The sequence below is a fragment of the Chelonoidis abingdonii genome, chromosome 2 (assembly GCF_003597395.2).
Source record: "Chelonoidis abingdonii isolate Lonesome George chromosome 2, CheloAbing_2.0, whole genome shotgun sequence".
NCBI lineage: Eukaryota > Metazoa > Chordata > Testudines > Testudinidae > Chelonoidis > Chelonoidis abingdonii.
In genome coordinates this window covers 83,938,030-83,962,205 of record NC_133770.1, presented here as the reverse complement: position 1 = coordinate 83,962,205, position 24,176 = coordinate 83,938,030, and the positions used below count along the sequence as shown (strand labels likewise).

The window sequence follows — 24,176 nt, the reverse complement described above, 5'->3', positions numbered from 1 at the left end:
ATGGTTTAGTCTATATGGTTACATCATCATTCAGCAAGGTATCTTCTAGGAGGAGCAAGTTCCAAAAGTTGTAAGTACAATTGCAGCAGTATAACAGTCTGTATAGTATTTTGCACCCCTGTGCAATATTTTAAGGAAACTACACACTTGCTTCTACAGTATAGCATGCATCTAAAAGAGCATATACCTCAGTTACCAGGAATGCAGTGAATGGAACATGCATTTAGCAAAATGATATCTACCTGCATTAGAGAGCTACACAGAAGTTAGCAAGCTGCCTGGCAGAGCACATCTAAAGCCCACTTCTGAGGTGAAGGGGACTGCTACCAGTTAGAAGGGAAGGAGAAGAGACACCTGAGAGAAAGAGAAATAAGCAAGGGAAGTTGTAAGGGAAGGGCAGACAGCAAAGCAGTGGGCAGAATACGGTCAGCCCCGGTCTACCCTAGAGATTTACATGACTGTAACCATGTCACTCAGAGGTCTGGAAAATCCACATCTTCGCAGTTAATCCGAACAAGCTCCCAGTGTAGACAGTGCTATTCCGACGAGAAGGTTTCTCCTGTTGACATAGCTACTGCTTCTTGGGGTATGTCTACACTATGGTATTATTCCGATTTTACATAAACCGATTTTGTAAAACAGATTGTATAAAGTCGAGTGCACGCGGCCACACTAAGCACATTAATTCAGTGGCGTGCGTCCACGTATCAAGACTAGCGTTGATTTCTGGTGCACTGCACTGTGGGTAGCTATCCCGTAGCTATCTCAGAGTTCCCACAGTCTCCCCTGCCCATTGGAATTCTGGGTTGAGATCCCAATGCACGATGGTGCAAAATAGTGTTGCGAGTGATTCTGGGTAAATGTCGTCACTCATTCCTTCCACCATGAAAGCAACAGCAGACAATCATTTCGCGCCCTTTTTCCCTGGATTGCCCTGGCAGACACCATAGCATGGCAACCATGGAGCCCATTTTGCCTTTTGTCACTGTCACCATATGTATACTGGATGCCGCTGACAGAGGCGGTACTGCAGTGCTACACAGCAGCATTCCTTTTCCATTGCAAGGTAGCAGAGATGGTTACCAGTCGTTCTGTACTGTCTGCTGTGCCATTGTAAATTGGCAATGAGATGACAGTTATCAGTCGTTCTGTACCGTCTGCTGCTGTCATGGCTGCTCCTGGCTGGCCTTAGCTGAGATCGGCCGGGGGCGCAAAGACAAAAATGGGAATCAACGCGGGTCATTTCCCCTCCTTATTGTTGTATTCTAAAATAGTCAGTCCTGCCTAGAATATGGCAAGTGTGCTAGAGAACCAGAGAGCACAGCCACTCTGTGTCAGATCCTGCAGAATGATGAGCTGCCATGCCATTCTAGGGGTGTCCCTGCAACAACCCCACCGTTGCTTCCTTCTCCCCAACCTTCCTGGTACGTACAGTGTGTCCCCCCATTTGCATGATGAAGTAATAAAGAATGCAGGAATAAGAAACACTGACTTTTCAGTGAGATAAAATGAGGGGAGGAAAGCTCCAGCTGCTATGATAGTCCAGGCAGTACAGAATCTTCTTTAGACATGAAAGGAGGGCTGATGGAGCTCAGCCCCAGTTGCTATGATGAGACTGTTACCGCCGCTGTTACCATCTACTGGGAATGACGGGATCATTCCTATTTTTACCTAGGCGCCCCTGCCAACGTCACCTGAGGCCAGCAGGACCACTCACGGGATGATGACGACGATGGATAGCAGTCAATTGTACGTCTGCCACCGGGGAGGGAGAGGGTGCTGCTGTTCAGTGCCCCGCACCGTGTCTACCAGCAGCATGCAGTAGACATAGGGTGTCATATAAAAAAAAAGTCTAGAAATGATTTTTTCCCTTTTCTTTCACGGGGGGAGGGGAGGTAAATTGACGAGCTATACCGTGAGCCACTCCTGGATAATGTGTTTGACCCCACAGGCATTTGGAGCTGAGCCAATAATGCAAAAGTTTCAGAGACTGCGGGGACTGTGGGATAGGTGGAGTCCTCAGTACCCCTCCCTCCCTCCATGACGCTTCCATTTGATTCTTTGGCTTTCCGTTACGCTTGTCACGCAGCACTGTGTCAAGTCAGCTGCTGTGCCTGGAGATTTTTTCAAATGCTTTGGCATTTCGTCTTCTGTACAGAGCGAGCTCTGATAGAACAGATTTGTCTCCCTATACAGCGATCAGATCCAGTATCTCCCATACAGTCCATGTTGGAGCTCTTTTTGGATTGGGGACTGCATCGCCACCTGTGCTGATCAGAGCTCCACACTGGGCAAACAGGAAATGAAATTCAAAAGTTCGCGGGGCTTTTCCTGTCTATCTGGCCAGTGTATCCGAGTTCAGATTGCTGTCCAGAGCGGTCACAATGGTGCACTGTGGGATACTGCCCGGAGGCCAATACCGTCGATTTGCGGCCACACTAACCCTAATCCGATATGGTAATACCGATTTCAGTGCTACGTCTCTCGTCGGGGAGGAGTACAGAAACCGGTTTTAAGAGCCCTTTATATCGATATAAAGGGCCTCGTTGTGTGGACGGGCGCAGCGTTGAATTGGTTTAATGCTGCTAAAATCGGTATAAACGCGTAGTGTAGACCAGGCCTTGGAGAGGTGGAGTAGCTACACCAATGTGAGAAGTTCTCCCATGTCAGCATAGGTAGCATCTTCACAAAGTGCTACAGCAATCTAAGTGTAGACAAGCGCCGAGTATAGAGAAATGCTCAGTTTACGGTTAGATTATCATTTCTATGGTGTCTTCTCTCCTATGATCAGTAAGCACTTTACAAGCATAAAGAATTTAGCCTCATCCCTGTCATTTAAGAATCGCCCAATGCAACGAACAAAGGCATAGAGAGGTTACTTGTCCAGAAAATCTCGTAGTTAAGAATATAAATGGTATGTGTCCATCCCTTCCACACCCCAAAGAGCTGAAGCATATAAAATACTGTAGGACTCTACTCAGCAAAAATTAGCAAAAGAGCAATGAATCCATCAGCAGGAAGTCTACCAATGCATGGAACGAGCCACATTGGCTTTCAAGTCTCGCTGGGAACCGACAGAAAGACTATTTACCAAAAGAAATGGAGTAGGAAACAGCTAGACCAGAAGTGGGCAAACTACAGCCTGCAGGACCGTCCTGACCGGCCCCTGAGCTCCTGGCCCAGAAGGCTCACCTCCAGCCCCCCTCCCCCGCCATTCCCCTTCCCTCTGCAGCCTCAGCTCACTGTGCTCTGGGCAGTGGCGGAGCGAGCTCCTGGGGCAGTGCAGCTGCTGAGCTGGGGCTTGACCCAGTGCCCTGTGCTGTGCGGCACAGCTGCCTGTCCTGGTGCAGCCGCAGCCCCAGCCACCGGTGCTCAGGCAGCGCCGTCAGGGGTGTGGATAGCAGCCAGGACAGTCAGAGGGTGGGAAACGGGGAGGTTGAATGGGAGCAGGGGTCCTGAGGGAGGGGTGGGGACAGTCAAAAAGGAGAGGAGGAGTTGGATGAAGCGGCGAGGGGGGATGGGGGCAACGACAGGGAGGGGGGGTTGGATGGGGTAGGGAGTCCAAGGGCTGGCAGAGGGACAGAGAGCAGAAGGGGTGGATGGGGCAGGAGTCCCTGGGGGCGGCCATTAGGAGACGAGAAGCAGAGGGGCTTCTCCATACAATTTCAGAAACCTGATGCGGCCCTCAGGCCAAAAAAAAAAAAAAAAAAAAAAAGTTTGCCCACCCCTGAGCTAGACAGTCTTGAACATGCTGTGTGACTAAGAAGTGCTTTGCCCTTTTCGTGTAAGGCAAACAAACCACGAATTAGTGTTTTCCTTTTCAAATCATGGTATACTCCTACAGCCCAACAAATGCTACGAATCTGCTCCTAGGCCAGTGGCTCTCAAACCTTTTGCACTGGTGACCCCTTTCAAATAGCAAGCCTCTGAGTGCAACCCCCTTAAATATATTAAAAAAGTGTTCTTAATTTATAAACACTATTATAAATGCTGGAGGCAAAGTGGGGTTTGGGGTGGAGGTTGACAGCTCGTGATCCCCCATGTAATAACCTTGTGATCCCCTGAGGGGTCCTGACCCCCAGTTTCAGAACCCCTGTCCTAGGCCGTAACATTCTTAACCTCAATTAGCCAAAAGGGCTCAGTGAGATTTATCTGGAAATATGATCAGAAATAAATATCAAAGACTTTCCTTTCTACGCATTTGTCTTAATGTGTGAATAATCTAGTCAGTATTACTTCACAAGTGAGGGTTGATGACCACATGCACATAGAGAGAAGGTGTGACTAACTCTGTGCTTATTTGGGGAGAGGCATGCAAGTTCTCTGCACTGTGAGGAAAAGCTTAGTTGTACTTGACTTAAGGAGAAAAGGCTTAATGAAGTCCTTCAAAATCAGAAGTCTTAAAAATTAAAATCCCACATCAACCTTTTGGCCTTTCTCTCAGTTTTGAATAATTTATTTTAGTGGAGAAATTTCATGACAGTGTTCTAGGTTGCTTTTATCAGCAATCAAAGAGAAGAGAAGAAACCTGTTACAGCTTATGGACAGTTTGTAGGTTATGTAGAAATGTTAAACATCATCAACTCACTCATTGTTTGTTAAATAAAATAAGTTAAGCTTTGGACTCCATGAAGGAAATCACAATATAATACAGTATGCCTTATCAAAATGAAAAATCTAGCCATGCAAGTTTCTCAAAGTTCGAGCTCTTCCTACCACAAATTTACAGGTCTCAGAATACAAGTACGCTGCTTCAGTATAATTTTGAACTTTCATGAGTCAAATAAATAAATCAAATATTTGCACAGTGTGAACAAGTAACATGGTCTTCTTGATAAATCCAAGTCATAAAAAGGCTAAATTTGCTTTTGAATAAAAATGATGCCATTTGAAAAATGGAGAATAGAACCCACACACTAGAAGTGATGAAGCCATAATGAACTATGCTCTTAGGCACTTATGAGAACTTTGCCTGTGATATTTAAGTACAACAGCCAGCAGGAGCTGGAACAACTTTAGCTGTATCACCACAGAGCACTGTGAGGACTATTTGCTACTGGTAGGAAAATCTGCAACTATAAGAAGTCTTACAAAGCCCAATATACTTATTTTTAAACACTAAAAGCCACAGTAACTGATTCCTCAGAAATATGTTTAGGTATGTACCAGCCTTGGGCTAACAACAACAACAGAGATAGCCTACCCATGTCAGCAGAAGAGATCAAACTGTATAAAATTAAAAACAACAGTAGTTCATGATGGCAGCAAAACTTTGGAGGATAAATAGAGGCTGTACCCACCACACCATTAAACAATGAGTCAAGTATCTCAGCTCTATTCAAGCATATTTCAAGGTTCATTTGAAACAGTAGCAGTGAAGTGAAGGTTACAACTCTAATCTGAAATAAGTGTTGCTGACCTGTGAGGTATCCTACTGTTTGTGTCTCAGAAATGAACAAGTCATGTTTCTGATCTTTGAAGGCACTCCACACAGATGAACGAGACAGGATTTCATTTACCTATAACAATAAGAGCTGGTAAGTGTTCACATTTAATAACTTCTTACAATAACTGGACAGAAACATTCCACTCTTTACTAATGATGGTAAGGTCAATTTTTAGAAATTGACTAGATCTATAAAATGAACACCTAAGTATCCAAATAGGCATACACAATCCTAACCCCAAAACCACAAATATTACACAGGGTAAACAGTTGGTCACTGTTCAGGTGGGGGCTGAATATACAAGCATGGATATCCCAAGAAGATTTAGTGCTACTGAACAGCTTGAATTTCTCCCTAGTGCTTCTCTTCCCTCACCCATTCAGTGGGTCAACAGGGAGAGCAGAAGCAATGGTAGCAGCCTCCTGCCTCAAACGCCAGATGGCCTGAGAAGCAGAACTGTTGCCTTGCGGCAGAATCAGGACGTCAACCTGGATAGTACTTGACAGTCCTGAACGAGGACGGAAGAAAGGAGCCCAGGACTAACTGAACCAGAGGGACGTTAGAACAAGATTCTGATTTTAGTATTGCTGTGGGAGCGAGAACGTACACACCGTCTCAACTGGTCAGAGGAATCTGTGTTACTTGGACAATTTATTTTTTGGGTCTCAACTCTAAAGCATTCTCTGTGCAGAGGAATTTTCAAGAATCCAAAAAGTTTTCAAGCTGCAGTTGTCCAGATACTCACTGCAGTACAGGCTCCAAGGACACCTGTGCATCAGCCTTGCCTATCTACTTTCAGATGTCAGGAGCCTTTACTGGCACTCTAGGCCTCAGACGCTATTTCTATAGTTGGTCCGGTGGCCTACAAATCTCATTCTCTGCTCCTGATCTTCCCTTCATAGGACGATATTGACTGACTGACTCATTAAAAGCTGTGCATCTGGAATACTCTGCCACTTAACATTGACCACTAGTTGATATAGCTTAGGCACTTCAATAAAGGTTAGGCTGGGAGACATGCTCTCAGGTGTACTGGCTCAAAAGTATATCTCTGTATATAATGATTAAGCTTTCTCAAGCCCAGCGATTCAGAACATTGTTAGTTAGGGTGACCAGACAGCAAGTGAGAAAAATGGGACATGGGGTGGGGGTAATAGGAGCCTATATAAGAAAAAGCCTCCCAAATCAGGACTATCCCTATAAAATTGGGACATCTAAACACCCTATTGTTAATAAGTACCTACCTGTTCTCCATACTGTAGGCTGCGAGTCATAGACTTCAAGGTTTTAACTATCTGAGCCTTTGTGGCAGATGGGCTTTCCAAATTTTCTAGGCCAACACCTTCAAGCAATTTTAGGAGATACGGAACCAAATCTGCTTTCAAAGCCTACAAAGCAAAATTAAAGATATTTAATACAATGGACTCTGAGAACATTTGAACTGAATGGACTTTTACTAGTGTTTGATTGCTCACTTCACTCTGCTTTAGAACAGTTGTTGCACTAAAGCTTTTTTTTCGTCTTTTTGAAATAACAGGATCTCTTTTGAAGATCCACAATACTCTGAACTGCTCTATTACACCTACTTCTGAAAACAGGTCAGTACATGTATGTAAACAGCTACGCTCATGCTGCTGTAGATAAGATAAAAATGCCGGGAAAAAAAGAAAATGCAATGATGTCAATTCAACTCAGAAGACACTAAGCTACTCAGTGACAATTATGAAGTGAGTTGGCAGTTCTGCTCCTGGTCCACATCCTTGAAGCAAGCCCTACGGACACCTTTTTTTTCCTACTGTCAGAAGAAAAAAGTTAGAGAATGCAAGTCATGAGCTACTCGCTCAGGTTAGAAGCTTTATGATAAAGTCTAAGTATGTTGTCCAAAGGCATGGGGAAGCCTGTTCTGCAGTTCTGAGCTATGGATGAGGGACTTCAGATTCTAGCTTTATCAAACCAGGACTTTTAATAGTACTAGACCGACAATGGGAAAATAGACAAGTTAATAGGTAAGACAGAAGTGCGCACCAGCTAGCACTCTAAAGTAGTCAGTAATCACAGGACACAGTTCTTGCACACCTCCTGAACTAATGCACATGTGAGTGTGAAGTACTTATACCATTTCTTTAGAACAGGTTGCTTACTTGGGCTACTAAATCATTCTGCTCCTTTTGAAACATTCGATTAAGTGCTTCACAGGCTAGACCAATCGTATCCAATCGCTTTTTCATTCCATTCATCAAAGGGCCAATGGTCTCAAGTGATGCCATTGCTCGAACACAAAGCTGTGCGTAGAGAAGGAAAAGCATTTGTACTGTATTGATTGTATTTTTAATCTAAAATTCAAATCATGAGTACTATTGTAACTTCTACATCTACTGCGATGGTAAACTGCAGATATCTGACTGTCGCCTTCATATTTTTCTGGAGGAGCTTTGCATGTTTCACAATAGTAGCAGCAGGCCCCAACTGTTGCAGCAGATGTTTGCTGGTTGCTTTTATCCATAATAAGGATGAATTAAAACTACCTACTAACCAATCAACCACAGTAATACAGTGAACACAGAAGAAAAACCCACCTACTGCTGGAAGCTATGTGGGCTTAGTTTTAAGAACGTGGGGGTGAAATATCCACGTAGGTAACCAATATGACTATTAAGAGAGTTCTCTAAAGATTTATTTGCCACAAAAGTAATTAAGGGCCTGTCTACAGGTCGTGGTAAAGTGCTTCAACATGTTGTGCTCCAATTACCTCGTGCAGACCTTGCTGGCACACTCCAAAGGTACCAGGCTTGCATTAACACTACATTACCACATAGTAGGTACATTTTAGAGAGTGTGCCAACCAGGTCTAAGTGTGGCAGTTAGAGCGCTCTACAAATTGCACCCCTCTAGAGTGCTTTGTTGGGCCAGGTAAACAAGCCCTAAGTTGGTATGAACGTACACACTATATACACTTAGTATATACAAACCATCTAAAAAGAAAATCTTAAAATGTAGTACCTCATTATCAGACAGTGTATGTATGACACGAACAGCACTTTTAGGAATAGCATTGTTCTTGTGATTTAGAGCCTGGAGAATCTTGGGGAGATGACCAAGTGGTGGGACTTGATCTGCTAGCTGAGGCTGAGTGCTGAAGAGGCACACAGTTGCTGTTGTTACAGTTTCTAATGTTTCCCCCTGTGAACGCATACGAATTATTAATTATTAATTTTCCAGGTCAAAATTAGCTATAACATTAAAGAAACCCAGTGCAAGTACTTGCTGTTTCAGATCTGTGGAAAGTCAGACATTACGAAGTATTACAGATGTGGATTGACTTCTATACTGACTGAAAGCCAGTAAGTTTTGGGGGGAGGAGGTGAGAAGAATGCATCTTTATTAACAAAAAACACGTTTGCATTAACTCACTGAATACATTGCTTCATTTAAAAAACTAGAATGAGTAGAGTAGAAGTAACTGAGCCAGGATGGACTTCAGCCTACTCGAGTTCCTCCAGACAGACAGTGTCCAGGGAATTATTTAAAAAGTCAGATTTGATGCCACTGAACCACTGACTTCCCTCAGAGTTTCAAGCACAATTAATGATTTTGCTCATCCTGTGAATAAGCTAAAAAAATGGATTCTTCTTTTTACACTGACCTGAGTGCTGGGGGAGGCAACCTTGCTCAGCAGTGATATAACTGGGTCAACAGAAATATGGGAGGCCAGTGGCACAAACTGACCGTCCATTTCTAACCCGCTCTTATGTTGGCAAGTGCTTCTTTTCCTGTAATTTTTTGTACTGTTAGGTTGAGCTAGATAGGTACAGTTTTCCTCCAAGCAAGCCATGAGTTACAGAATGTTTGCGGAACTCTCTCGGATTTGCATTCCCCTAGTCAATACCCTGAGCTAAAACTCCAATAGGACTGAAAAGGAGCAATCAAAAGACAGGGACTCTTGATTTAAGAAATTCAAATTCTAATTGTTTGCTGATCTGGTATTTTTAAAACGCTTCATCATATCTAAGTGCTTTTGCACAAAATCAGAAAAGATTTAAAGCTATTTCTATGTTGGAAAGGAAATGGCCACCACCACTGCAAGCAGAAATACAAGCAGCAAGACAGAAGCAAAGTTAACCAAATGCTAATTAGCATCTTACATTATTGCTTGGAAATTTGCCCAACTTTGCCTTTACTATATGTTGAACACAATTTTGAAAGCAGAGCTATAAAGGTTTCTTACATGGGGGTTATTTTTCTCCAGCAGTTCAGTGAATTTTTCCAACAGTGCAATAAGAAATTCTCTAGGTTTTCGTAGAACCCAGGCCGGCTGGGCAATAAAGATTCTTAAGAAGACTCCCCCTACAGAAAGTTCACCTTCTGCTTCACCATACACCACAGCAAAGTCTTCAGGCAGCTATATAAAATTGGAGAGGAACAGAAATTACCATATAACTCAGCAACAAGTCATCCCTCTTATCAGGAAAGATGCAAATCAGTAAAACCTTGCAACCAATTACACCCATGATTTCACTAAAGTTTTTTCATTAAAGGAGACTCGCATAACACTAGCTTTGTTCCCTAAAACACATCAACACGGAATTGTTCAGCAAAGTTAGCAATATCATAATTTCTTTACAGTAACTTACTGTAGAAACAGTAGGTACCTGATACTTTCCTAACAAAATCCTGAACTTGGAAGTACTGTATGGTGAGTGGGCATTTTCAAGTAAATCCGTGGGTTCAGCTAGTTGCAGTGAATGCAAATATACTAGTGACGGACACTAATCACAAAAGAAATTAAACAACATGGCTGATGAAGACGGAGTTCTACGTTTAAAATTAAACGAGGATAATCTAACGAGCCTGATTTCTTAGTAAATCATCTCAACTTTTATGAAAGACATTCAAATATTTGAAGCTTTACACCAGAACTGGTAGAAAAGTTCCAGTTCCGATTTTTATTGGAACCAACAATTGCATTTTTCCTTCTTATGTGTTTGACAGTTTAGAGAGTGAAACCATACAGCACAGTGTGTGTGTTATGTTAAGTTATTTCCTAACACTACTCAATTGTCTCCCCTCAGAAAATGTAGTTCTGAAAAATTACTAGAATTGCAGTGGCAGTGGAAGAGATTCTAAATGTCCTATTTTTAGTATCAAGGGGTAGCCGTGTTAGTCTGTATCCACAAAAACAATGAGGAATCCAGTGGTACCTTAAAGACTAACAGATTTATTTGGGCAAAGGCTTTCGTGGGTAAAAACCCACTTCTTCAGATGCGCAGAGTGAAAATTACAGATAGAGGCATAAATACACTGGCACATGAAGAGAAGGGAGTTACCTTACAAGTGGAGAACCAGTATCCCTTGGTATTGACACTTCCCCATCAATTATTGGAAGTGGACCACATCCACCCTGACTGAATTGACCTTGTCAACACTGGTTCTTCACTTGTAAGGTAACTTCCTTGTCTTCATGTGCCAGTATACTTATGCCTGTATCAATAATTTTCACTTCATGCACCTGAAGTGGGTTTTTTACAAAATGCCCAAATAAATCTGTCAGTCTTTAAGGTGCCACCGGACTAATTTTTAGGACAGATTTACAAATACTTTACCATACATTTAACAATTCAGGTGGCATTTACTATACAACCAATTCAGTTGGCCCAGACATACATTTTTCTGTGATGAAAACATTAATGGCTTACGAACAACTGGAAAACAGAGTAATTTGCTATATCATGTAAGATTTGAAAGTCAGCATACTGGGGACCATTTAAGGCTCTCTGATCACAATATAATTTTGAATGTCACTGTTAAATTTACAGCTTATGTACATTTGTAGCCCACCTGTGTTTAAATGCTTCTAGCAAGAGACCGAATTTGTGGGGTTATTTGGAGGATAGATTCAGTAATTCTACAATGTAACTTGTTTTTTAGATGTCAACTCTAGACTAGAGTAATGAGAGAGCAGGTGGCGTTTGCTAGAAGCGTTTCGCTGGCATTTTCTATGCCACTGAAGAGAAAAGAAATGCATGTGAAAACAAAGCATGAGCACTTATTAACAGTTTCCCTACTGTTTCTCTTTGATTTCAGGGTTCTGAAATATGAACATTTTTGCTTTTACCTTCCAGTTAGCATCAGGGTTGTCCCTCTGAAGTTTAAAGTGCCTATTAAATAAAAAATTAGGTGAATTAAAAGATTATCGATCCTAGATACAACAAAAGTGTGGCTCCCATTCAAAATCCCAACCTTCACTCTCCTGACTGGCTCCCCCATTCCCTGACACGTGTAATGGTTAAGCAAGGGTCACATTCCAAAACTCTACCTTCTTTCCCCCCTCACTTTCAATTCTCCCTTCTCAGGTTTGAAGCAATGTGACCTGTTGGGCTGAGAGAGCATACAGAACTAGGTGCCTTCCTTTTCTTTGGAGCGTCACAGGCAGCGAGTGGCCAGCAGGTGGCAGTTACATGCACTGCATTGCTTGGTAGTTATTATTCACAGTTGTGCTGAGGCTCTACTCAACCTACATGCTCTGCTGGAAGGCATTGCCTTAAGCCTTCTCTACTTTTTAATCAAGCAGAACTCAAATTTTGTCACAAATGGATATTTCTGTTAATTGATGAGAATGACCTTAAGGAATCAAACTGCTACACAAGTGTATCACTTAGCAAATACAGTAGCTATTTACACAGTAAGTCTACATACTCTAGCATCATTTCTCGAACAGTTGCTGATACTCTCTCTCTGGAGAGATCATTCCAAATTAACTCAGGATTTTCATGCGTTCCTTCAAAAATATGAACAGCAGCTTCAGGATTATCTCTCATGGCATCCATAAAGACTCCAGGCAGAAACTTCATTAGTGTAATTCTAACCTGCAAAAGAAAAGCAATCCCCACCATCTTATAATATCAAACACCATACCAGTTAAATTCAATGGCATCATAAAAGGTCTTCCTATGTAAAGGTTTTTTGTTTCTGTTTTTTTCAAATTCATGTATTGGTACATGACTATGCCAAAATACTTCTGTCTGATAAGAGAAAGCATCATTCAAACTCAATTTTATGTGTATTTCAGTTAATAAGTTATCTGGTATAAAAACCCAACCATTAATTTCATGATGAGAAACGGCATCTCAAATGCAGGCACCCAATGACTAAAAGTCTGTCAGAAAACAAAATCTGAGATCACCTCTTTGTTATGCTGGTTACCAGTGATTGAGATTTTATACTGAGATCTCACAATTAGAAAGTTATAAAATGACAGTAATTCATTTCAGTTAAATACAAGTTTTATATTTTCTTTTTACATAAAGATGGAGAAAAAAAGCTGATATTTTTGATATGCAAGTTTGATTTTCAGGGTCTTCAATCTCATCCTCTATTGAGCATCTACCCTTTAGTCTCCTTCCTGAAAAGATGCCTTTTGTCCCTATCAATGATTTTACATACTGGAAACTGCTATTGCCTAAATCCATCTCCCTCTAGATCTACGAATGTGATCTATATCTTACCAAATACTCTTGCCATCAAATGAAACATATCTGTTCTTATGGAAGCTTCATGGAACATTGCAATCTAATCACATTACAAAAGGTAAAATGTTTTCAGGCAAATACCTAATGTTACTATAACTGAAAGAACAGAGAAATATTTGGTTTTTCTAGCCAATTTCCCTGTTGTTCTACAATCAGTTTCCCATGTTTGAGTCTTTCACAAGCAGAGGAGATAAGCTTAAGAAAATCTTGTGAGCCCACAAAAGCTGTTTTGGGGTGGGGGGGGGAGGCAGGCAAGTGTAGTAAACATTTAACTCTTCAAAAGTTGACTGAATTTGGAGTTGTTCAGTACCTCTTCTTTGATTTCAGGGACACCAAGTCCTTTGTGTGAAAAACAACATAGTAACTTTTTAAATTCACTCTTACTCACCTTTGGACCCACAAGTTTATCTGCAGTCATTTTGGCAAAAAGCTCTGCTGTCTGGGTTCGGACCTGTGGATGTGTTGAATTGCAGAACATATCTAATAAGTAGATTAAAGCACCTGTTAGGAAAAACAGGGGGAAAATGTTTAAGGTTTTTCCAAAATCACAGCAGCCACTAGTTATACACTGTTCTCAGTAGCAGAGCTAAATCTCACACCACCATGTCTGCAACAGTTTTGATCTTCATTTCGTACAAGTCTATTTTATCAGCCATTCAGAGAATACTGTACCTTTTGCCATGGCCTCTTTAATTATTTTTGTACTAGATGTCAGGGCATAGAGAGTTTCAAGAACAAGCTGCCGACCTGTCAAGATGAAACAGAAATATTAGAGAAACTATGCCTGCTGTTATGATCAGTTCTTCCATACAAGATTTATTGGACTGAGCGCTATGAAGAACAGAATACTTCAGTTCTGGTGTTAAGCCAACCAAGGAGTTTTTCCTCCCAAAGAACTGGCTCCTGGAAAGCATCATCATGAGTTAAAAATGAAGCCTACCTAATAAGAATTTGACAGAAAGGATTTGAAAGTAAGTACAAGGCAGAGATGGCAGGCCTACAGTCCTGACTAAATTCCAGTTAAGCAAGTATATTCCATCTATCTAAAATTTCCTTTATCAAGTTCACAGCAAAGGTGTCATTCAGGTGAAGACCAATGAGTGGAAACTACAAAAATTGAGATATTGCACAATTTATAGATTTTAGAATTGTAGGAAGAGGTATTCAGTTTATAAAGTGAATGTCAAAGAAGCGTTAATTGTACATTTCCCAAAATGAAAAGCTTGAAATCTAAGTGCTTAAGACGTGTTTGAGCTGAACCAAAAGTTAAGTGTATAAAATGGGTATCCAGGTCATGCATATTGCAACATTAAGGTTCCTCTCAGGATCAGGTTACAAGTTCACCTAGTTGCATTCCAAATCATTAACTTTTCACAAAATTTGTTTTTTTTTTGTTTGTTTGTTTTTTTACACACACACACACACACACACACACACACACACACACACACACAACCAAAAAAACCCCACACTTTCTAAAAAGCAACTGCCCAGTACATACTTGAAGGCAGGGAATGCAGGAGGGTCAGTAAGTTGGAAAGAACCACTGCCTCAGCAATATTGTTAACACATTCCTGGTTACAAGTCACTATGTTCACCACCTGCAAAATATCAAAAGCATGAATCATTAGAAAGTAGTAAAATTTATTGGCAAATTGCTAGATCAGTGGCTCCGAAACTTGTTCTGCCACTTGTGCAGGGAAAGCCCCTGCTGGGCCAGGCCGGTTTGTTTACCTGCCGCATCCGCATGTTCGGCCGATCGCGGCTCCTACTGGCCACAGTTCAGCAGCTCCCATTGGCCTGGAGCAGTGGAAGTGATGGCAGTACGTCCCTCGGCCCGCGCCACTGCCAGCTTTGTCAGGAGTATTTAGCTTACTCTTCAAGGCAGGGACTATCCTACTATGTGTATGCACAACGGGACCACCCCACCCTCCCAGTCTCTGTCAGGACTTCTAAGCACTACTATAGCACAGTAGTCTCCAGTATGTGTAATAAACCTAGATTCAAAACCCAATGTTGAAATTTTACAAGGACATGTTGTCATAAGCACTCTCAAATCTGGACCTTAGCGTGCAGAAATCTGGGTGCCTGCATGAACCCCTCCAAGCTTAATTACCACCTCAGACTTGATCTCGCTGCCACCAGCCAAAATTTCCAGGGTTTTGGCTCCCTCTGGTCTCCCCAAACCCTTCCCTGGGGAACCCCAAGGCTCAGAAGCCCTGAGTCTTACCACAAAGGGAAATAACCCACTTCCCTTCCCCCTCTCTCTCCCACCCAGACTTTCCTCTCTGGGCTAACCTGAGAGTACTGATGCAATCTCTTTACATCACAATACCAAGAAGCATCTCTCCTCTATTCCACAAAGAGGAAAGGGAAAAAAGGTAAAAGGTAAAAGAAACATTAACCCTTAGCTATCTGTTTAGGACACATGTACAATGAAGGTGTTAATTCCTAAAAATACATATATGTTAAAGTTTTTGGCTATGGTTAAACTAGCCTAAATTATTGTTAGATCTCTCTATAGATATACATATCAATCGAGCGCTAAAACCATTCAGAAAACAGATTCAAGATCTATTTGATAGCTGTTTGATAAACAAACATTAGAAACTGATAATTTTTTCCTAGTATATCCTAAAACAGTCAGCATTCAAGTGTACACCCAATGTTCAGGAACTACCATATGAAACGGTAAGCTTGGAATGAAGTCACGATTTTAAAGAGGAGCAAGTTATGACGGATATATGACAGACTTTAACAGAACAGTTTCTATTTGCAAATAAAAAAAAGCAATTTCTTAACTTTGCCTGGTGTACCTGGCTCATCTATGCAACAAACTACACTCAGCATCCATGAGATTGGGTACTGCGAGTTGGGTACACAAACATATATTGCTTAAGCAATGTTTTTACCTCTAAAGCCAACTGCTGCACTTGACCAGCTCCATGGACACGCAGAAGAGAGAATATCAGCTTAAAGTGACCTATGCATTCACACTCAGAACCTGTAAAGGAGAAAGAAGTTATTTTACCATTGGAAAGAACACTTACTGAAGAGTTTCCCAATCAGTGTTATACACAGTATGAATTACTTTACAAGTCTATGCTCTCTGGAGCGCAGATTGTCTTTGTGTTTGTAAAATGGGGCCTGGTCCATAACCAGGACTCTTAGCTACTGCAATACAAATAAGTAACCACGCATAAAATATTTCAAGAAGCTGCCTGCAAGTCCAACTGTGAAAGCACTAAGCCAACATGAAAGATAGCTCTATCAAAGAAAGGGGATCAATATAGGTTTTGTCCATTAGAATGGCACTATTGGAAAACCAAGTACTGAGTAGATAAAAAATAGGATCTATTTATGTAGTTTCAAGGTTGCAGGACCTGGTGAGCACCTGCCAAGCATGAGAATTCAGTTAAAATCAAATAAATACATTTCCTTGAATTAATATGCAAATTAGATACAACTAATGTAGGTTTAAACAGAGACTGGGAATAGTTAGGTCATTACAGTAATTGAATCTATTTCCCGATGTTAAGTTCTCCTCACACCTTCTATGGGTTCTCGACTATCACTCCCAAAGGTTTTTTTTCCTCCTGTTGAGGATAGTTCATCTCAATTAATTGGACTCTTGCAGTTGGTATGCATACTTCCACCTTTTCATGTTCTCTGTATGTATAAATATCTCCTGTGTGTTCCATTCTATGCATCCAATGAAGTGGGTTGTAGCCCATGAAAGCTTATGCTAAAATAAATTTGTTAGTCTAAGGTGCTACAAGCAGTCCTGTTCTTATTTCAAACTATCAGTTAAAATGTATCTAGTTCAAACTGTTTTCCAGACGTTTAGCTACATCCTCTCTTTTGCTGTTACAAAAAGTTAGTCCACTTCTACAGAGTTAACATACATTTGACACAAACGTTCAGTCTCTATTTCAAACAAATACTTTCAAGACAATCCTACCCTCTGTGGTCATCTCTGCAAGACCTTGCTACCTGTCAACAGCAGAACTGCTAACATGCCAACCTTCAATGTTCTAAGAATTAAATTTAGAGACCACTTAGTTCTAATCTTTTCCAAAGTGAGCTTTCACTACTTGTAGGGACATTAGTCACATTTCTGCTCCCAGTGTTACTTGTAATGCATGAGATGACTACTTTCAGTTGCAGTAGTTTCCTGGATTTTTCCTGTTTATTCTGTGCATTTCACAGTACTTCCGTTTTGGAACTGCCTACTCTTCCTTAAAGAAAAGGCCCTTAAAGTCAGCAATAGGGAAGGAAAAAAAAAACACCTTTTTTTAAAAAAATAGCCACTTTTCAATATTTTTAAATTCATTTAGCAAAAATTTCTCTGTTGAACAGATTCCAAAAAAGTTAGCATTGACAGCAACCCCCCTTTGAAGAAATACAGAGAAACAGTTTCACTTTAGACCAGGGGTCAGCAACCTTTCAGAAGCAGTGTGCCAAGTCTTCATTTATTCACTCTAATGTAAGATTTCGTGTGCCAGTAACACATTTTAACATTTTTAGGTCTTTTTCTATAAGTCTATAATACATAACTAAACTATGGTTGTATGTAAAAGTAAATAAGTTTTTTAAAAATGTTTAAGCTTAATTTAAAATTAAATTCAAATGAAGAGCCCCCCGGACCGGTGGCCAGGACCCAAGCAGTGTGAGTGCCACTGAAAATCAGCTCGCGAGCCACTTTTGGCATGTGTGCCACAGGTTGCCAATCCCTGCTTTAGGCACATTAATTTTTATCTTCAGTTTCAGTCTGCAATTGTCAGAGTATCTGATTAGAACCCAGGCTGTTCTGGAAAGACTTTAAAACAAAAACAAAAACTCCCCTCACACCACACAACTGCTAAATGAAAGCTCAGCTTGGTTACATAGAACATAATATGTAGTAGTTCACCAAAACTCTCATCCTGTCTTCGGCCCCTTCAGAATAGTCTATTCTGCTCATAAACCTTAACAAAAGCAGTCATTTGTCTCTACTTCTGAATACTTCTAGGCTGCATTCCCACCACCCCAAGAAAACTTCAGTGTGGTAGTATTATTGCACAGTTGAAGACATGAATTAAGAATTTCTAATAAGTTTTCCTCTAGTAATAGTTTCCATAAAAGTAAATTAAAAATTTAGCAATCCAGTGTGTTCGAAGAGTGTCTTCCCTCAAAATACTAAACCATTTTCTACCATCCCTGGGGTTCCATCCTTTACACAGAGCTATGCTAGGATAAGTTTGTTTGTTTTTTTTGAAGTGGGTTAGTTTTCAATAAACCTTTGAACACAATACAATAACTTTGCAAAATGACCCTGATATTTCACTACACTAGGCACAACATGTATTCACACCCCTTTTTACCATAGTGACTAAAAAAGCAGAAGAGACTTTACTCAGTTGGCAAAAATCTGCTCCCCCTGGAGAAGTGGTTAAATAGATTTCTGCAGGACCGATGTACCAACAGCAAGAAAAGGGAAACTAACAAAACACCGTCTCAGTGAAATTCACTACTTTCCTAGCAAAGAAGAGCAAAGAATTCTATGAATGCTGCTGTTAAACTATTTAAAGATGTGTTAAAAGTATTCCAGAAATACTCCTTTTAAGACAACTAGCGAGCCAGCAGCATCAATCTCTATAGCTTGGCAACAAGCACAGGTTTAGTGCTAGATTCATATATCTAAAATAAATCTATAACAAGGTCATTTGCAAGGTGTTGCTTATTGATTAATTCAACATGTTTAAATTTACCTGGGTTGTGTTTTATGACATTTCTCAGAGCCTCCAATGCCATTTCAACCCTCCGTAACCGGTCTCCATGTTGATCAGACTCTACTTTCCCAGTCTGTGTGATAGCCATTAACGTGTGAAGGTACTGTGCTTGTGAGCCAATGTAATCCAAAAGGCTTGCAGCAAATGCTTTTGGAAACTTGAAATAATGAAGAGATCAGTAAGCGTACATAAGAATCTTAATTATTTCAAAAACACGCACAAAGCATTCTGCAGTAGAAATACTGAACTGCATTGTACAGCAAGCTCATACCTAAGGAATATATGGCCAAAAGCCATTTCCAAATTCAGTAAAGTGGTGATTCTCAACTTCTCCATACTAGAACCTCCCGTTCCACCACTGCATGATCTAGCTAGGATTCCTTTCCAATTTAGCAGAAGGTTCAGATCCTCAGTGGATAACTATTGTATATTCACACCAGTCTTATCGTCTTACCCATTTTTCCCCTCTTCTGACATGACAGTATTACAGTTTAACTACAGTAAAACTTGTTGAGAGTTTGATGATGTGACCAAGCATCACTGTCTTTTTTTAAGAAATCATAAAACCAATAGCTTAAGAGAGAAGGGTGAATCAAGCTATTCTAAGGAAGTATTTAGCCATTTAAAATTGTGTAAAAATGCCTGTGCACCAAATTCTGACTAAACTCATGCTTTTCTCTGCCAGTGAATTTCAATTTGATTCTTGTCTCTCCTTTTAATTGGGAGATAAACAAGATGATACATCCTAAGCAAATGGAAATGCTTAAGATCATAGTCTACACTGTAATGTTGAGATACCCTGAGAAGTTAACAAGAGCTACAGATGCCCCAACTTTAGAGGGATATTTCTAATACGACTGCTGAAGCTAGTGTGTAAAACTTCCTGAGCAGTATTAACTCTTGATGCCCTCTGAAATAGGAGTTTGGTTTAAATTCACGAAGTACGTACCATTTGAAAGACCAGCTTGCAATTTCTCCACAAATAGCAAAATGAAAAATCTCACCTCCAGCTGAAAAGTAGGGACTTCATTGTAAACTCTAACAAAAATCTCTCCCACAATAAGTTCTTTTGCATGGTCACTGAAGACAAATTCAGATCCATAGCTTTTGTCACATTCACTCTAAGAAAAAAAAATTATGCCTTGTTAAATATATTTACAAAATGACCCACCATATAAAGAAAAACATTGTATAGAGGTATGGAAAAGAGTTAACTGCTGAGACTCCATTATTTCCAATGGAAACACAAACAAGGCAAAAGCAACAGCACAAGATTTCATACCAATAGGTTTTAAGTTTGTAAAATAAAGCAGTTAAAGCAAAAGTATCTGAGAAGATGGCCAGTGTAAGGTTTCGCTCAGTGGCAGGATAATTAAAACAGCACAGGCAGATTTTTCCTGAGCTTAAAAAGCTTCCTATAATGTGAGGACACCAGATTATTTAAGCAACCCAGAGAAAAGCCTCTATCATATAAATTTTAGAAGTGCCTCACTCTTTTTATCATGCTTTCTTGTTCCGATTCCAAGAATTCAAGAAGTTCAGCTCTTGTCCCATTGTTCCAGATCAAGTAGGGGCTCTCTGTGTTGCTGTTGAGCATCTTCAGAATCTAGGAGACAGCATAAGGAGTTCAGGCAAATAAGTGGGTTTAACAATTCTACACAAAAAGCAAATTCAGAGTTTTAACACTGTTCCAGGAAGAGAGATCATATTGGGGGGGGGGGTGAATGGAGTAGGGGAACTATGGCCTTTGTGAAGATCTGGTTCAGCTTATGTGGCCCACTGGCTAGATCTTGGATTTCAAGAGTAGACTTAAGGCCAAATTTTTCAGATACGATTTTTTTTTGGGGGGGGTGCCGGGAAGAGAGAAGCGATTATTGCCAGAAAGTATGCATGCACATTATAAATGCTGGGTTTTCCATGCACAGTTTTTCCATCTCTTCTTCCCACGCACACATGCCAGAAACCAAACAGCAGCAGCTCCCCCCTGCAGCTAGCAACTAGAAGCAGCACACCTTCATAGCCTCTGCTGTAACTCCTTCCCTTGGACCTGTGTTCGGGCTTCAATATTACCCCCTAGTCTGAAAATATGTTTCCTTTCCCTTCCATACTAGCTGTTTGAAGGTCACCCTCCTCCCTTCACCTTCTTCATCCCTATGATCTCCTCTTCATGCTCTTTTCCAACCCCATCCCCCCACACACATTTCAGGAGATGACTGACAACCTCATACCTGTACTTTACACTGTCCTCTGCCTGTTCCAACCCCAAATAAGCTTACCTTGAACCACCACCTTTACTTCCTTGTACTCCCTAAAATCCAGCTGAGGACTCAGCCACTGTCCTTTCCTTTGTTCTCCCCACTCTCCCAATCATCAGAGCAAAGGCACTGAACAGTAAATGGTGTGAGGGGCTAAACGGAGTATCTTTTCTCACGTCCTCTGCGGAGCATTCCATCTGGCTCTTCTCCCGTTCTTCCTCCAAATGGTTATATACTCTCCACCATACCCATACTGCAAGGCCTGGTTTGCCATCTTCCTCATCTCAGCTCCCCACCCGCATATAAGTGACATCCATTTCAGAACTCTTGGAAAGCACGTTTAAGTGAGAATCCACCTGCAGCTTTGGCATTACTTCACACTCATATTGGTCACTTTTTTTCTTTTAAATAAAACATTGTTTGCTTTGTCACTTACCTCTAACTAAAAACTCGTCTCCTATTCCTTCCCATGCTCCCACCACCCACCCCATAATTTACTCAGATAATTTTATTAGCCTCCAACTTCCCTGCTGCCCTTATCCTTCTGTACATTAATGTTTAAAAGAAAGGAGAAACAAAGTCTTTAAATTCTGCCCTTGCATTGGCTTGTGTTTCCTCACACCATGCTGTCTACTCCAAACCTTGGTACCTGCAAACCCTGAATTCACCTTCTGTTCCCATCTTTGTGCTGCAAAGTGCTGTACCTGTCATACATTTTGGGGTAAGGGTGTTCACCTGCATCTTGGTCAATTCAAGACTTCAATTTTTATTAAGATTGTAAATAATTGACTAGATAATCACTGTTACCTAGGTACTGTTCTAAAAACATTCATAAAAATCAGTTGAGTTCAGTTCTAAATATCAGAAGTTAACCATTTCCCAAGTAAATGACTTACCAAATTGCACTTCATTTCTCAGTATTCAGGCTGCTCTGATTTACTTGTTACTGTGGCTAACAAGTAAGTTTTTAATAAACAAAAATTATTTCTTGTATGTTATTTGTTTTACATAATGTCAACACTCTGGTTGCCTTAGACATTCTTGTACCTCAGTAGGAGCAGCCACAGCAAGTTTCCTTGCAACATATGGTGTCAGCATTCCAGCCAAGCTTTTCCTTATTGCTGGATTTTCAGGTGTAACTTGTTCTTCACACAAATACCCTCCAAGACGACTCAAAGCAAGAAGACTCAGTTTGGCGAGACTATTGGCTACTTCCTGTAAATGAAAAATACATACATTTTAAAAAGATCAATCCTATTACTGAACTTGAACAAAAACCTCAAGCTTGCTAAAGAGAAATATCAACTACTTTTTTAAAAACCACCTCTTGAAAATAATTTGTCCAATGCTTTTTTTATGCCTTGCATGATCATAAGCAAATTCAGTTCCCTTTAGTTTACTTCTCGTTTATGCGCTAACCTTGACAGACAGAAATATGCATACATCTTGGCACAGCACTAGGTGTTGCAGAACAGTAAGAGATACTAATAGTTTTTGACAGGTTACACCAATATAGTTTGTCTGCCTCTACCTGTGTAAAGCCCATGAAGAAAACCAGATGAATTTGGGACTTTAAACTGAAATGAAAATTCCTTAATTCATAATTTAAGAGAAAAAAGTTGACCAAAGAATAGCCATTTCTAGAACAAAGACACATTTTTACGAGATATGTAAACTTTTGCATAATGATTCAACAGTGCACTAAAAGATCATCTTTTTTGCATTCTGGCAAGGCTCCTCATTGAGCTGATCCCCATCCATGGGTTTTACAACCAGCTGAAGTTATATAATTCTGCTATGAAGGAGCCTTTTATGGTGCTAATATTTATCCAAGAGGTTTTTTTAGATAAAAGTAGTGTTTCCGACAACTAACAAGCTACTTCTTCAGTTCTGGACTATCTGCATCTAGTACTTTCCTGCTTATTTTTCTACTGGGAAAATCTGTACTATAGATGGATAATGTTGTTTATGGCCTATCTTGATCATATCATTTTATCTATTCCCATAAAAAAATTAACACCATCAATAATTTATTGTAATATACCTTACAGGGATGTTGTAATTATCCCAAAACCAAGCACTGTAAGCTAGAAAATTCAGAGTTAACATGGTTATACCTAAGAAATTCTAACATAAGATATGGAAGTGCACATTTAGGTCACCCAAACCATATTACCTCTGCCCTGTATGACATCATACAATTATCATATGGTTACAGTTAAAGCGTATTAGAATTTATGGTTCCAGATTAGATACAAGTAATTTCTAACTCAAAGACATGTAATTTGGGGAAATGTTGTATTTTTCATACCTAACAGAGTTTGAATCTGTGCTATACAAGTTAAAAACTGAACCTCAACTAATGAGTCGCAACTGGCACTTCCATAATCTATTCCCAACAAATTCAATTACAAGAGAAACATGTACGTACAGTCACCAGAAACAAAAATTCACTTAACAAGTTTAAGCATTTTTATTCAGGAAATGCATTACCACCTCCCAAGATATGGTAACCAACATCCATCATAAAGTCTGAAATAGAGTCAATAAGTTGCTCATAAATATTACCTGCTGATTAGAATCTTCACTCTTCTGAATGCCACTCTCTTCTAGTGTATAATCATAGTTAAAGAGGTAACCAAGTAAATACCACAAAATTCCAGCTTGAAACAAATGTGTTTGTAGCCAGTAATCAACAGCAAATGAACTGACACATTCCACTCCCAAGGAAGCCACTCGTGGACTGTTCTGAGGAATGAAGGAGAACTGGCATTCAGTATTTTTGGTGACTGAGGAAAATTTTAACTGAAAAGAAAAAAGTTAAATAGCATACCAGCAAGTTCATTAACAGCAACAATGTTTTGGTTTTAGAAAAACTTCATGTTTAAGATTTTGAATCTAAATATAATGGGCAAGATACTAATGATCTGCAAACTGATGACATTTGAAGTTTACCGGGGGGAGGGGGGCGGTAAGGAGAGAGAAAGAAAGGCTTATGGTGTTCACAGCTTCAGCATAAGCATCTACATACAGCTTCAGGGGACATATGGATAGAGTTGGTTGAAAATTTTCCAGCAGAACAGTTTTCTGTCAGAAAATCCTGATGTAATGGAAGCCAGGCAGTTGGGCTGTCTGCCTGCTCAGTTAGGCCAGCCAGCTCCCAAGATCCTCTGCAAC

General features: G+C 40.4%; 1 protein-coding gene across 2 annotated transcripts in view; it reads right to left on the bottom strand.

The window, feature by feature from the left end:
* The window catches only part of DNAJC13 (DnaJ heat shock protein family (Hsp40) member C13), a 105,300-nt gene that overhangs the window by 2,463 nt on the left and 78,661 nt on the right, over positions 1–24,176 (bottom strand). Inside the window, exons 40-56 of one of the 2 annotated variants that reach the window (XM_075062508.1) lie at positions 23,568–23,747; positions 22,047–22,214; positions 20,237–20,350; positions 19,749–19,865; positions 18,724–18,901; positions 15,886–15,977; positions 14,475–14,574; positions 13,646–13,720; positions 13,362–13,474; positions 12,141–12,310; positions 11,560–11,602; positions 9,673–9,846; positions 8,448–8,627; positions 7,589–7,729; positions 6,692–6,835; positions 5,420–5,519; positions 151–354 (exon numbers count right to left, since the gene is read on the bottom strand). In XM_075062508.1, coding sequence (XP_074918609.1) covers positions 293–354; positions 5,420–5,519; positions 6,692–6,835; positions 7,589–7,729; positions 8,448–8,627; positions 9,673–9,846; positions 11,560–11,602; positions 12,141–12,310; positions 13,362–13,474; positions 13,646–13,720; positions 14,475–14,574; positions 15,886–15,977; positions 18,724–18,901; positions 19,749–19,865; positions 20,237–20,350; positions 22,047–22,214; positions 23,568–23,747 — 2,151 coding nt within the window. In that variant the 3' untranslated portion in view covers positions 151–292. Of the gene's footprint in view, positions 1–150; positions 355–5,419; positions 5,520–6,691; positions 6,836–7,588; positions 7,730–8,447; positions 8,628–9,672; positions 9,847–11,559; positions 11,603–12,140; positions 12,311–13,361; positions 13,475–13,645; positions 13,721–14,474; positions 14,575–15,885; positions 15,978–18,723; positions 18,902–19,748; positions 19,866–20,236; positions 20,351–22,046; positions 22,215–23,567; positions 23,748–24,176 lie in introns of those variants that run through there. The other variant, XM_032805865.2, reaches the window with a different exon arrangement.